This window comes from Neltuma alba, unplaced genomic scaffold (assembly GCF_004799145.2).
Source record: "Neltuma alba isolate B1F8T4 unplaced genomic scaffold, ASM479914v2 tig00004420_pilon, whole genome shotgun sequence".
Lineage (NCBI taxonomy): Eukaryota > Viridiplantae > Streptophyta > Magnoliopsida > Fabales > Fabaceae > Neltuma > Neltuma alba.
This window is the reverse complement of record NW_021633700.1, coordinates 7,643-21,040: the sequence shown is the minus strand read 5'-3', so window position 1 is coordinate 21,040 and position 13,398 is coordinate 7,643. Positions and strand designations below refer to the sequence as shown.

Genomic DNA, 13,398 nt, shown 5'->3' with positions numbered 1-13,398 from the left:
AAAAACAACATTTAGTTAAATTTGTCTGGAAAATAATATTTAAAAAATACAATTTGATGTGACAAGTAAACGTCAGCTTAACTCAGGCGGGCTTTCTTTTTATTAAAATCAACTGATAAAGGGACTCACATTCTCACAAGCAACAATAACCATTCCATTATAGGTAAACAAAAGCAATATTTAATTATTTATAGGTTGTTTTAAATTTTTATTTGTCTTTGTTAAAAACTATTTTAATAGTTAATGTATTTATTTTTTTATAGTTAATATAATTTTTATTTTTTTAAGTTTGTCTTCGTTTTAGTTTTGGTTTTTCAAGTTTTAAATCCCAGATTTTGGTCTTTTGATTTTCTTTTCATTTAAAACACCGGCCCCGTAAATTAGTAAAAACTTAATCCATTTTATCCTTGAGTAACTAAAACTATCCCAAAACTAAAACAAGGACAAACTTAAGAAAACAAATATTATATTAACCCTATTTTTTATTTCTTGAAACATCATTTTATAATAAATGTTCTGAAAATTATATTTTAGTATAACTTCCCTACTCATCACACATTCTCTTTTTCATAATTCTTTTTATTATAATATTTTTTATTTGCTTTCATATATTCTCTCCTGAATAAATAAGAGCATTTTGAAGAAAAAAAATTTCAGTTTTTGCACATTTAATGTTTTTAACAGTTTTAACTAGTTTTTTAATCTCTGTGATTTTTGCTTGTAAAAATAGGACAAAGAGAGTATTAGGTGTATGGCCAGCCAAAAAAAAAAAAGTGTAGTATCATACTAATGGCTATTTGCTTTGTAGGGCAGCAATCAGTTAATGTCAATTTAATAATCATAGTCATATCTATATGAAAAGAGGTCCTGACAGTGAATTATGAAGTACGAGTATATTGGGAGCATTGACAGAATTTCTCATAAGACAGGCTCCACCTCAATGCAATTAATGTGAATCTCATTAATCTGAGCCTTACTCAAACCAAGTACCGGGTTTTTTCTATGTGATCTTTTTATCCGGTGTTTAAATAAAATTCAGGTTTCATAAGAAAAATGTGAATCTCATACTGCCCATTAATTAATAAAGCAGACTCCTTCTTTGAAATCACCGGGACCAAACTATCTTCATGTGACGAGCGAGAACAAAGTGATTAATAGGAAATTTCCGGAATCTGTGTTTCGTGGGAGGACAAATCATGTACAATAAAAGGCACGCACACAAACAGGAAAATAGATAATAAGAATAGTGAAACAATGGCAGAATAGCAGTATTTACTTGAGGCCGGGGAGATAGACATTATCATTTCCCTTCAAATTCATGGGAAATTTTAAGAGAATAAAACATAAAGCTGAGCTGGTGACAGTGAAATGTAACTCCATATAATTTAATAGTCTCGTAATCAATAAAATCGGTCAATTAAAGAAGAACGAATAATACATTATACTGATCCCCCCCCCCCAATTTGCATGTTACAGGTGAAGCTGAGCGTCTGGCAGATTGAGTTCTTGTTATCGTTTTCAAATTATACAGACGTGATATATGCGTGGCTTTGATTCAGTTTACTGAATATTTCGAGCAGCTAAATGTTAACCTTCCTTTTTTTTAGTTTCCCTGAATCAGAGGAATAACCATTAACGGCATAAGGTTGTAAGCGGGATGCCTTAAATTTATAGGAAAACGTCAATACCACCAGATTATAAGGTATCTAGTGAAGTTTTAACTCTTCATTGCTCATTAGCCTTAGAAATTAAATGTTCATTCATTATTCACCTCTTGTAAGTCTAAACTATTTTCTCATCAAGCACGCTTTTAATAATATCAACGCAAAAATATCCCTTTAACTGAATTTCGTTTCGTAGTTTGAAGAGCGAGTTTGAAAGGAAAATGCATAATGGGCAGCCATAGAAGTAAAACTCATAACAATTATACTTGATAAGTTACCAGCATGGCTGTTCTGAAAAATGTTACTACTGCATAACGGTGACAAAAAGTTCAAGCCTTACCTTTTTGAGAATTCAAGATTTTTCTCACACAGCTCAGTGTTCTCCCCCAAGCCAATAAGTTACTGCGCACAACATTTACATATCATCATCAGTATATTTTCCATTAAAGGGCTCTTTGAATTGCACAGGAGGGTCATTTAGATCGACAAATTCTCAGTGAGGAGTGTGCGTCACACCCAAGCCTATTTACACACCTCTAATCTAATCAATCATACCAATCAGATTGAACGTTTCTACGCAGGAAAAGACGATGGGAAAATGTTTTAAAAAAAAAGCTGAAAATTATTAAATTGCACGTTAGGTTTGGTAATAACAATTTATTTAGTACTGACAACACTAAATTTACAAATGACAAAAAAATTTTATTGATATTCCTTATTTGACATTTATAAATTTTTTTAATCATTTTTTCAAAGATAATTTCTCCTCCCAGTTGATTTCGAGAAGCCCCATTGCATGGTTGTTTATTTTTCCCTGCACGTTAAAAACATCAAGCATCATTATTTTAGGTCTCAATAATTTGTAATTTTAATTGGATCTGAACCATTAGGAATTTACATCAAAGTATCAAACAATGAGTCAATAAGAAGTATTTATTACACTTTATTATTATAATTTTAAAGTAATAAAAGTGGCCTGCTGGTAGATACACAAATTTTAAAATCATTCATACTGTTTATGACCAATAAACAATATAATTTTCATATTCTTACTTTGTTGATGATTTAAAATTTATTATTTTCATAATTATGGACAAAAATATTTATAAAATATAAAGCATTTATTTCTCTCTTTTTTTTTTAATTTCACGTCTCATCAGGCTAATGTATTCTGAAAGGATGAGTTACGATTACAAATTAGTGAATTACCACAAATAATCAAATCATATTTTCAAAGCTCATAAAGAAGCCAGAAAAGTTGAAACGAAAAGGCGCGACACTTTATGCTTTTACCGGTACAACGAAATCCAATTCGTTGCTTTCTTGCTGGTCAAAAAAAGAAAATGGTTGCTTTCTTGGTTCAGAAGATAAGTGCATTTCCAATTCCGATTAACCACATTTCAAAAGTGAAAACTCCAAATTAACCCCAACATCCTCGTGAGTCATGCGACCCAACGCGCGGGAGAAACGCAAATCCTGCGAAGCCGCCCCCTCTCATCAACGGTCACGATTTCTCCAACACGCGCGACATTGCCACCACGCACACGGTATCAGAAATTTCTCGAACCAACTACAAAGTTCGAGCTACAGGAAAACTGAATTTATTGAAAATGGTTTAGCAAACATTTTTGTTTTTAGTTGTTCTAATTCTAGATCCGACGGCTCACATCTCACTGACTGAAGCTTCCAGAATTCCAACTTTATTCCTTTATAACACCCGCGCTCTTTACCCGTTGCGCCATTCAACTTCGGAAACTGCTTTGGTTGTAATCTTGTCGTCCAAAACTTGAAATTTTCGTTTGTTGTGAAATTTTGAGCGACTATGGCCGGGAAAGGCGAGGGTCCGGCGATCGGAATTGATTTGGGTACGACATATTCTTGTGTTGGTGTTTGGCAACATGATCGGGTCGAAATTATAGCCAATGATCAGGGTAACAGGACGACGCCATCTTATGTGGCTTTCACTGACACCGAACGATTGATTGGTGATGCTGCTAAGAACCAGGTCGCGATGAATCCGACCAACACTGTTTTCGGTATGTACCTCTGATCTCGTTGTTCATTTTTTTCTCTGGACAGTTGACATAGGAATTGTTTCCTGGTTTAATTATTTTTCCCCGCGATTTCACTTTACTTAATCGGTGTCGGGGTGCCACGAAGATTTTTTTTCCGGGTGAGTACTGACATGTGTCTACTGGGATTTTGCACGAATTAACTTGTGATCATGCTTGAATTATTGCGTTTTGCAACGGTTCATTAAGCGGTGGAATCTTAGTATCTCTCTGTGTAGGGGGGGTTCTTTTTTAAATTTCTTTCAAAACAGAGGAGGGGCTTGGCTAGTCTGGAACTGTTTATATTTTTCTGCTCTCCTATATGTTTTGAGCTTTTGTGGTCAATAATTCTCCAGCTTGCCCAGCAGTAATTCATAATTTCCTAATTCCTAGTTCCCGTAATTTCTTAATAGTTTTTGGTACTCTGGACTTTATGGTTCTTTGTTCTTTTTAATAACTCCCTGGAGACAAAAAGAGTTTTTTGGTGAATGAAAACAGAGAATTTATGCTCTTTTTCCCCTCAGTTATGCAATCTAAAGTCAAAATGTGGCTTAAAAAAATCTTTTTAGCAAAAGGAGTCACGCACTATTTAGTAATGAAGGATGACAAGGTGGCTTACTTCGGTCCTTTTTGGATACCAGGCATGATAATTTTTATTTCTGATTTTAGACGTTATTTGATGTCATTCTTGCAGACGCCAAGCGTTTGATTGGTAGGCGTTTCAGTGATCCATCGGTGCAAAGTGACCTCAAATTGTGGCCGTTTAAGGTGATTGCTGGCCCGGGGGACAAGCCCATGATCGTAGTCACTTACAAGGGTGAGGAGAAGCAATTTGCGGCCGAAGAGATTTCTTCAATGGTTCTCATAAAGATGAAGGAGATCGCCGAGGCCTATCTTGGTTCTACTGTGAAGAACGCCGTTGTTACTGTGCCCGCATATTTCAATGATTCCCAGCGCCAAGCCACAAAGGATGCTGGTGTTATCTCTGGACTGAATGTGATGCGTATTATTAATGAACCTACTGCTGCTGCCATTGCTTATGGACTTGACAAAAAAGCTAGCAGCACTGGCGAGAAGAACGTTCTTATTTTCGATCTTGGTGGTGGGACTTTTGATGTTTCCCTTCTCACCATTGAAGAAGGTATTTTTGAAGTGAAGGCAACTGCCGGAGATACCCACTTGGGTGGTGAGGACTTTGATAACAGAATGGTGAACCATTTTGTTCAGGAATTCAAGAGGAAGAACAAGAAAGATATTAGTGGGAACCCCAGAGCTTTGAGGAGGTTGAGAACAGCGTGTGAGAGAGCGAAAAGGACCCTCTCATCTACCGCTCAAACTACCATCGAGATTGACTCATTGTATGAAGGCATTGACTTTTACACAACTATCACTCGTGCTCGGTTCGAAGAGCTGAACATGGATCTCTTCAGAAAGTGTATGGAGCCCGTGGAGAAGTGTTTGAGGGATGCAAAGATGGACAAAAGCAGTGTCCACGATGTCGTTCTTGTGGGGGGATCCACTAGAATTCCCAAGGTCCAACAATTGTTGCAAGACTTCTTCAACGGTAAAGAGCTCTGCAAGAGCATTAACCCCGACGAGGCTGTTGCCTATGGTGCTGCTGTCCAAGCTGCCATCCTCAGCGGAGAAGGCAATGAGAAAGTACAGGACCTTCTGTTGCTGGACGTCACTCCTTTGTCCCTCGGTTTGGAAACTGCTGGGGGTGTCATGACTGTGTTGATTCCCAGGAACACCACAATTCCCACCAAGAAAGAGCAAGTGTTTTCAACCTACTCTGATAATCAGCCCGGTGTGCTGATTCAGGTCTATGAGGGTGAACGTACCAGGACCCGTGACAACAACCTGCTTGGTAAATTTGAGTTGTCTGGCATTCCTCCTGCTCCAAGGGGAGTCCCACAAATCAATGTTTGCTTCGATATCGATGCGAACGGGATATTGAATGTATCCGCGGAGGACAAGACTACAGGGCAGAAGAATAAGATTACAATTACCAACGACAAAGGAAGGCTTTCAAAGGAAGAGATTGAGAAGATGGTACAGGAGGCGGAGAAGTACAAGGCTGAGGACGAGGAGCACAAGAAGAAAGTGGAGGCTAAGAACGCACTTGAGAACTACGCATATAACATGAGGAACACTGTGAAGGATGAGAAGATCGCCTCCAAGCTTCCTGCTGCTGATAAGAAAAAGATTGAAGATGCGATTGAGGAGGCTATCAGTTGGTTGGATGGGAACCAGCTTGCTGAGGCAGACGAATTTGAGGACAAGATGAAAGAGTTGGAGGGTATCTGCAACCCCATTATTGCCAAGATGTATCAGGGTGCTGGGGGTGATGCTGCGGGATCCATGGATGAGGATGCTCCTTCAGCTGGCGGATCTGGTGCTGGGCCCAAGATCGAGGAAGTGGACTAAGTTAAACAATGTATCGCGGCTGGCGTTTCCCTTTTCGTGTGTTATTTTTGTGTGCTTCTATGATGTAGGCAGTACGTAAACTTAAACAATATTAAAGTTCTATTCTAATGTTTCGGCTGTGGACTGGTGGATCCTATTTTGTTTCAAAGCTATGTTTTCGGATTTGAGTCTGGAGTTTTCATTGTTGAGGATCATCGGGAGATTGAACCACGATATGGATCATGTATGTTTATGTTACTGAGGCGCAAATGTTAGCCGAACCTATAGATTTGCGGCTACAAAAGCTAACGATCAAAATAATCCTTGGCAGAGTCGAAGACTGCAACGGAGGAGCAAGATCCCCGCTATTTAGGAGGAGCCTTGTATGCGGTTTCGGCTTTACTCTGAAGTTGTTTAGTGGACTTGGTCAATTTTCCACCGTAAACATACAATCCTTATAATTGAGTACCAGCTCCGAAAGAACTGGCCTCGCCTGTGCATTACTGGCCCACTTGTCCCTTGCGAAGGGTGTGTATCTGTCGCCATTTTTGGCCAATGTACCCCCAGGTACTCTGCCAGGTAATCTATCCAAATAGGATTTTTTATTTGCCTACATCTAAATAGGATTGCGAATAATGTGATTCAATGCTTTGTTTTTAGATTAATTGTCGCAGCTAAAAATACAACAATACAACAAAATGCATTCGAACCATACAAGCATATAGTTATAGATACACAACTATCTTATGTTACGTTTGCATTGATAACATTTTGCTTCTCGCATCCGAAAAACACAGTAAAATTTAAATGTTCCAATATTTGTCCCTTCCTGAATCATGTTATAACGAATTGACATCAACGGTTTCGTGTTTGAGTACATATAATATTCCTTGACCTACCAATAGAGATTGGGTCTAGCGGAAGGGGCTAGTTTATCACAACATATGAACGAAGGTTTGAATCCCCGCAATGAGAGGTGTCTATATTTAGTGTCCGAGTGCCTTGAATATGATTGTTTTTAATAAGAGAATACCTATATTTTAGGGGGAAAAAATTCCTTGACCCATAAGCCGGAAGAGTATTATCTATTTGCACACAAATATATGAATGTAGAGCATCTGGTTAAATAGAAAATAGTTGATATAGTTGTTTCCTCAAGAACGCAAGTACCCAGGACTGGAGAAGCTGTGCCCGTGGAGTGCTAGTGTCTGTCCATCTGCTGAAGGCTGGACAGTTGGACCCATGACACTCATTCCATTTTATGGGCCTGTTATGTCATGATTATGAATGCGTCATATAATTTGGAAATAAATAGACATATGGGGAATAAAATTGTTGGTTTGGGTTCCTGGGCGGCTGGAGACCCTTGGGCTCCACTTCCAGACATTCGCGTCCGCCAGTGGTCCAGTGCGTATCATCAAGCCCTCTTGCCCCACAATGGTGTCTTCTTTCTCTCCCCGAAATTTAAGCCATTTGAGGAGCACATCTACGTTATATTAATAATATAAAAATAATTGCACTGTTACTTACAGACGCTGGCTTTTCTTTTTCCAAATCGTACGTGTGCTACCCTTTATAAACAAACAAAAACAATCTGTCACACTATCGGGTTGGTGCAACTTTATTTGTTTTTAAAAAGTTCATGTTTTTTAATAAACTTCAAATGTTAAGAAATAGTGTATAAATTTTCATATTTCATAATAATTTTCTCCTATTGTTGGGTGTTGACAAACTTCTAGCCTTATCCAACCTTGAATTGACAGTAGCCAAGGATTTATTATCCAGTTGATCAGGATCTAACGTGATATACTGTTTTCTTTTACAGTTTCTACGGTCATAAAGTCACTCATGCTAATTGTTTAATATAGTCTGGCCACCGAGACGCCACAAGACTTCCCTCCTCGTCTTTTTCTCTCGTGCTGCATGATGCACCGGCTGGGGAGGATCCATTTCACACCAATTAGTTTTGTTTTCACATTATTTATCCAGCTGACCATCCTCTGCTCCCAACCAATTCCATTTTTGAAGTCTATAAAATTGTCACTGGTCGCTATTTCCAGACATTATATAAGATAAGCAAATAATAAACCTTTTATTTGCATATTGTAGAGCACGAAGAGGAGAAATTGTGTAGAAGACAGTCCTAACAAGGTATTTACGCGATGTGACCAATAAACAGGAATATATCAGTATTTAAATCTGAATGTAATCAGAGGCTAAATGAAGAGGGATTAATATTGGTCCTGGCAAAGCAGTCCAGGTAACGCATTGTCGTATTGGGAGAAGAATGGAGAAAAGGTAAATCCAAGTTGGAGGGCTCATCGAGATACACGTATGAGCATGCATGGGATCTTCTGTCGTATTACATTGCAAGCAATATTTTTTGTCCTGCGTCTCTCTCTCTCTCTCTCTCTCTGAGATTTTGGTTGAGATTGAATTGAAAGCAGAGATCATGCATGGATGGTTTCATTTCACCAATGTGCGTCGAATTCTGTGCAGGAAAAGTAGCAGAAGAGGGCGGAGGGATTGGTGCATCTTTTTCCACTCCTTGGCTTCACGAGGCTGGCGCTGAGAATCAGAAGTGGCGGCACCTCAATCGTCCTCTTTTGTGCAATTCCGCAACACGACGACGACGTAGCGCTGCAATCAACTCATCCCCATTTAATTTAATTACTTGGAGGCCACATCCAACTCATTCACATCTTCAGATCGATCAGCACAAAAGTCCCATTATCTCGCATGAATATCACACACACCTATCACTGCATGCTTTTATCCTAGTCTCTATTTCTGTCACTTTGTCTGGCATGCACATGCTTTTTATACTTCTGAATATAAGATATATTTAACTAATTTGATTAAATTAAGTAAGTTAGATAAATTAGTTAATCATAAGAAATACGATATATTTTTTCTAAAATACCATAATCATCTTTCTTAATATCTTTTCTTAGTATTTATGGGGATAATTTAGAAAAAATTAATAAACATAAAAAATATGTCTTATATTTAAGATCAAAATTAACTTAATAATTATGTTATATATAACAGACCGGAGGAATATGTAATAGCCCATTTAACCCTTGTCTAACTCCAACTGGGTGTTTGATTATAGCAGTATTTGCATTTTTCCTGGGGTGTCTTATCTCACTGACCACTCATCTTTCTACATCACATGCACAGTATAGATATTGCTTTTAGTAATTTTTCTCTTCTGTTTTGGAGGTGTGTTTATATTGCTTCTTCTTGTGTCTTGACCCCTATATTTTTGCATGCTCTGGAGCCTGAAGGTTGAAGCTTTACCTGGGTATTTCTAGGTTTCTCCTCCTTTTGTTTGTGCTTTGGATTGATTTGCTGTATCTCTAGCTACGACTTCACTGAGTCGCGCTGCGAGGCCTCTGCTACACCCTTGTTGTCCGTTTTGCTTTCCTTCTTTTAAGGATGGCTTCGCTTTTGAATTTGTTTTTTCAATTTAGGGTGTGTTTGGCAAGCACCTCAAACCATGGTTTTGGGACCCAAACCATGGTTTTGGGACCCAAACCATGGTTTGGGAAAAATGTTAGACAAACACCCTTAAAAAAATCAAAACCATGGTTTTGGGAAAAGCAGAAATTTTTTACTTTTGGAGAAAAAAGGAAGAGTGTGAGAGCTTATAGGATATGTATCTTTTTTTTTATAAACATATTTAATCTTATATCTTATAAATATATATATTAATTATTTATTAATTATATTATCTTATATATTATATATGTTAATAAAAAATATATTATTAACAATTTTATTCCTTCAAATTAAAATATATCATAAAATATATTTTTTTCTATAATTATCATATTAATTTATGCCAATTTGTATATATAAAAAGTACTTCTAATAATAACTATCCAAACACTCACACTTCTCAAAATCACTTTTTCACAAAATCTATTCTTCTCAAAATCTATTTTTTTCAGAATCTATTCTCCAGAAGCTATTCTCCAAACCATGGTTTGGTTTCATCCAAATACACCCTTACTCGTAGAAGATAACATATGGATTCGAATCCCGTTTACAATAAGTCTTTCGTACTATTAGACCACGTATTGTGAGGGCTTAAAAAAAATAAGACATGTCGAGATGGAAGGACGATACAAAAAAATGAACCTTAATTTCAATCAATTCACGGAGATGTGATATGATATTTGGTATTATTGATTAATTTATACTCAAACAGTGTCAAGACTCAAGTTACATCGACTCGCTTGATATATTTTTTAACAAAAAATTGAAATACATCTTTCTCAAAGATACCGAATCACTTCGCTTCCATTCAAAACTCGTCATCATTTGTGAGAAGAATTCTTGGGTGCTACAGGAGTTTTTGTGCCATCATCTATACTGTAATTAATTAATATTTGTTCTTTTAAATTTACATGGAGGATTTTCCCATTTTATTAAGAGGGTGTTTAGATATTCAAAATCACTTAAAAAAATATTTTTACGTAACGCAAGACAAAACTTCGCTTATATATTTTGGATGTTGTAAAATTATTTTTAATAAAATTATGATTTGTTTTTAACTCAAACACCACTTAAACCATCTTATTTTCCAATTTTGTTTCTAGATATCTAGATTTTGATTATTTTTATCAGATGACGAATCCCGGACTTGTTTGGGCTAATAAAGATACTACATCTACGGTGTTGTTTTTCTGGGCCAATTGCCATGAAAATCTCTGGAGTGAAAAGTCAAAAGCAGAATCAAATGCGGAGAGATAACGCTCGTTGGGTGGGATGAGCCAGCCTAGCTATTACGCTTTAAAATCAATCTCTCTCTCTCTCTCTCTCCCCCCTCTCTGAGCCTATCTGCCATCACTTCAATTCCCAAAAGCCTACTCCTCGCCCTACACCTTACAACCCAACCGTCTGTCTTTCCCCCCGCACCGTCGTTTTACTGTTCTGCCCTTTCTTTCCTTCAATGGCGTAACCTACGTTCTTCTCTCTCTGGCTCTGTCATTCCCGAGACACAACACATTATGAGCTTAGAAACAAGAGAGTCACACAGCCTTATTCACCGTCGTTCATTCTACCGGGGGAGTTACTGGCCCTTTCAGCAATTATTGTCTTCTCGTAAATATTCTTCAAACGAAGACGACGAAACCCACGCCTACTCTCTCTCTCTATTCAGTATTCACATCTCAGCCGCTAACCACCATGTTTTCAGAGATGTTGTGCACCAAAAACAATACGCATGTTAATCCTCCCTCCCTCTCCCTCTCTAGCAATTTCATCTGACTCCTTTCTCTCCTTTTCATCATACTATCACTCTATAAAATGCGAGTATAGCACTCACATTCCAAAACCCAAGAGGCATACGTGACCATTATTAGTAGGAGTGAGCAGGGTAGAGCGATGGAGGGCAGTGAGAATAATGGGTCGAGTACTGGGAGCAATGGAGGAGGGGGTTCGCGATGGAACCCTACGAAAGAGCAGATAAGCATGTTGGAGAATCTGTATAAGCAAGGCATAAGGACCCCCAGTGCTGAGCAGATACAGCAAATAACTGCTAGGCTTAGGGCGTTTGGTCACATCGAAGGCAAGAATGTCTTCTACTGGTTTCAGAATCACAAAGCCAGGCAGCGACAGAAGCAGAAGCAAGAAACCTTTGCTTACTTCAATCGCTTTCTTCATTCCTCCCCTCACCATCCGCCTCTCCTCCCTTCCTCACTCTGCCCTAATGGTTCGCTCTCACTGTTCTTATTTACCTCTCGTTATTCTTCACCATTTTCTGCTTCACGCACCCACGCATTCCTCTCTCTTTTCTCTTCTTCATGCAAATGCACTCCATATATCTCTTTATTAATTCAAATTCACATGTAAAATTAAACATCGTTATTGGGAAACGAACAAGTTTAAAGAACCTTCTTCTTTTGCTTGGCCAATTCATTGTCAACTGATTTAGAGACTGCGCTGTGTGCGCGCGCGCGTGTGCATATATATGTATATTTATATTTATATATAGAGATACATGTTTTTTTTTTTGGAAATCCAGATGAATATAGTTCATGTTATGAAAAACATACTAATTTTCTTATCACGCACCATCCTGAGCATAAATATTGTGGTCATTAGAAATACTGTCAAACGAATTATATTATCTATAATGTGCTTCTTTCCAACTGATGTTGCCACTTTTCCTTTGTTTGGTTCCTTCAAGTTCCAAGTTAAAGGCTTTCTTTTCATTTGTTGATTTCAGTGTTGTGCACGCCATATTATCTGCCACACAGTGAAATGGGGTTTGTTGCTCAACATCCCAAAGTGCTTCTGCCAGGGTCAGGTATCAGGAGGATGCCCAGAAACTGTGAGGTGTACCAACAAATGCAGGACACAGTGATGTTGGATGATGGGCACTTGAGGAACAAAGAAACGCTTGCGCTTTTCCCGCTGCAGCCAACTGGCTTTCTGGAAAACAAAGCTTCATTTTCAGTTGATGCTAATCCAGCTTCTGTTTTCCCGGGTCATCATCACAATGATGAAGAAGAAGGCCCACCAGGAAACCAGCCCTTCTTTGAATTTCTTTCTTCTTCAGGCCAAGAGGAGTTTGTGCATAGAAAGTGATTGAGGGTCAGTGCAGAAAGCATACTTGTTCAGATGCAACTATTTTGAAGTGGGTTTTAATATTTCATGTTCTGAGAGTTAATCACTATGGTAATATGTACAATTTGGCAGTGTTTTTGTTAGATATAATATAATTTACCTGGTGCGTTCATGTCATTTCGGCGGATGCCGCTGCCAATGCTAATGATGCGCATACTCATTTAAAGTATTATTCTTTTCGTACCCATTGAAAACGGAAGCAATATTTGATCATAACGTTTCGTGCGAACTCCCTTGCCTTGTTGGAAAAGATCAAAAGAACAGCGAGAAAATTAAGAAGGCACATTATATAATATGCGCTCCCATGTGTTTAGCTAAGTTATTGCGAGATCAAAATGTGATGGTTGAGTCTTGTGGTTGATGCTGTATCACTGTTTACTCGTATTATTATAAAACCCTCGTATTATTTTCGTTATCTGTTCATTTTTTTGGGATGCTGGATTAGATGATTGCTGGAATGGCGTGTCTCTTAATTATCTAGCATGAGTTAATAAGCGAGGAAGAAGAAGGTTGAGGTCTTCTTTAAAAAAAAAAAAAAAAAATCTTCACGGTCTGTTTATGCATAATCAGTTGATCACAAGAGAACTGTAAGTTTCGGACGGATAAATAAGATATTCAATCGTTGTGATTAAACGAGT

At 37.8% G+C, this 13,398-nt stretch overlaps 2 protein-coding genes across 2 annotated transcripts; both read left to right on the top strand.

Annotated features, from left to right (window-relative positions):
* The first annotated feature begins 3,405 nt into the window (after positions 1–3,405).
* Positions 3,406–6,379, top strand: LOC114744667 (heat shock cognate 70 kDa protein 2). The gene is made up of 2 exons (XM_028932835.1): positions 3,406–3,700; positions 4,410–6,379. Exons 1-2 carry the CDS (start codon positions 3,487–3,489, stop codon positions 6,140–6,142), a joined length of 1,947 nt encoding a protein of 648 aa, XP_028788668.1. The 5' UTR covers positions 3,406–3,486; the 3' UTR covers positions 6,143–6,379.
* Positions 6,380–11,515: 5,136 nt separating this feature from the next.
* Positions 11,516–12,721, top strand: LOC114744666 (WUSCHEL-related homeobox 2-like). The gene is made up of 2 exons (XM_028932834.1): positions 11,516–11,843; positions 12,360–12,721. Exons 1-2 carry the CDS (start codon positions 11,516–11,518, stop codon positions 12,719–12,721), a joined length of 690 nt encoding a protein of 229 aa, XP_028788667.1.
* The last annotated feature ends 677 nt before the right edge of the window (positions 12,722–13,398 follow it).

What these genes read in the sequence shown, in the direction of transcription:
- LOC114744667 (XM_028932835.1), top strand. Translation starts at nt 3,487, where the DNA reads ATGGCCGGGAAAGGCGAGGGTCCGGCGATCGGAATTGATTTGGGTACG. An exon ending in TCCGACCAACACTGTTTTCG is followed by an intron (nt 3,701 to 4,409) that starts GTATGTACCTCT and finishes TCATTCTTGCAG; the next exon opens with ACGCCAAGCGTTTGATTGGT.
- LOC114744666 (XM_028932834.1), top strand. Translation starts at nt 11,516, where the DNA reads ATGGAGGGCAGTGAGAATAATGGGTCGAGTACTGGGAGCAATGGAGGA. An exon ending in TTCCTCACTCTGCCCTAATG is followed by an intron (nt 11,844 to 12,359) that starts GTTCGCTCTCAC and finishes TGTTGATTTCAG; the next exon opens with TGTTGTGCACGCCATATTAT.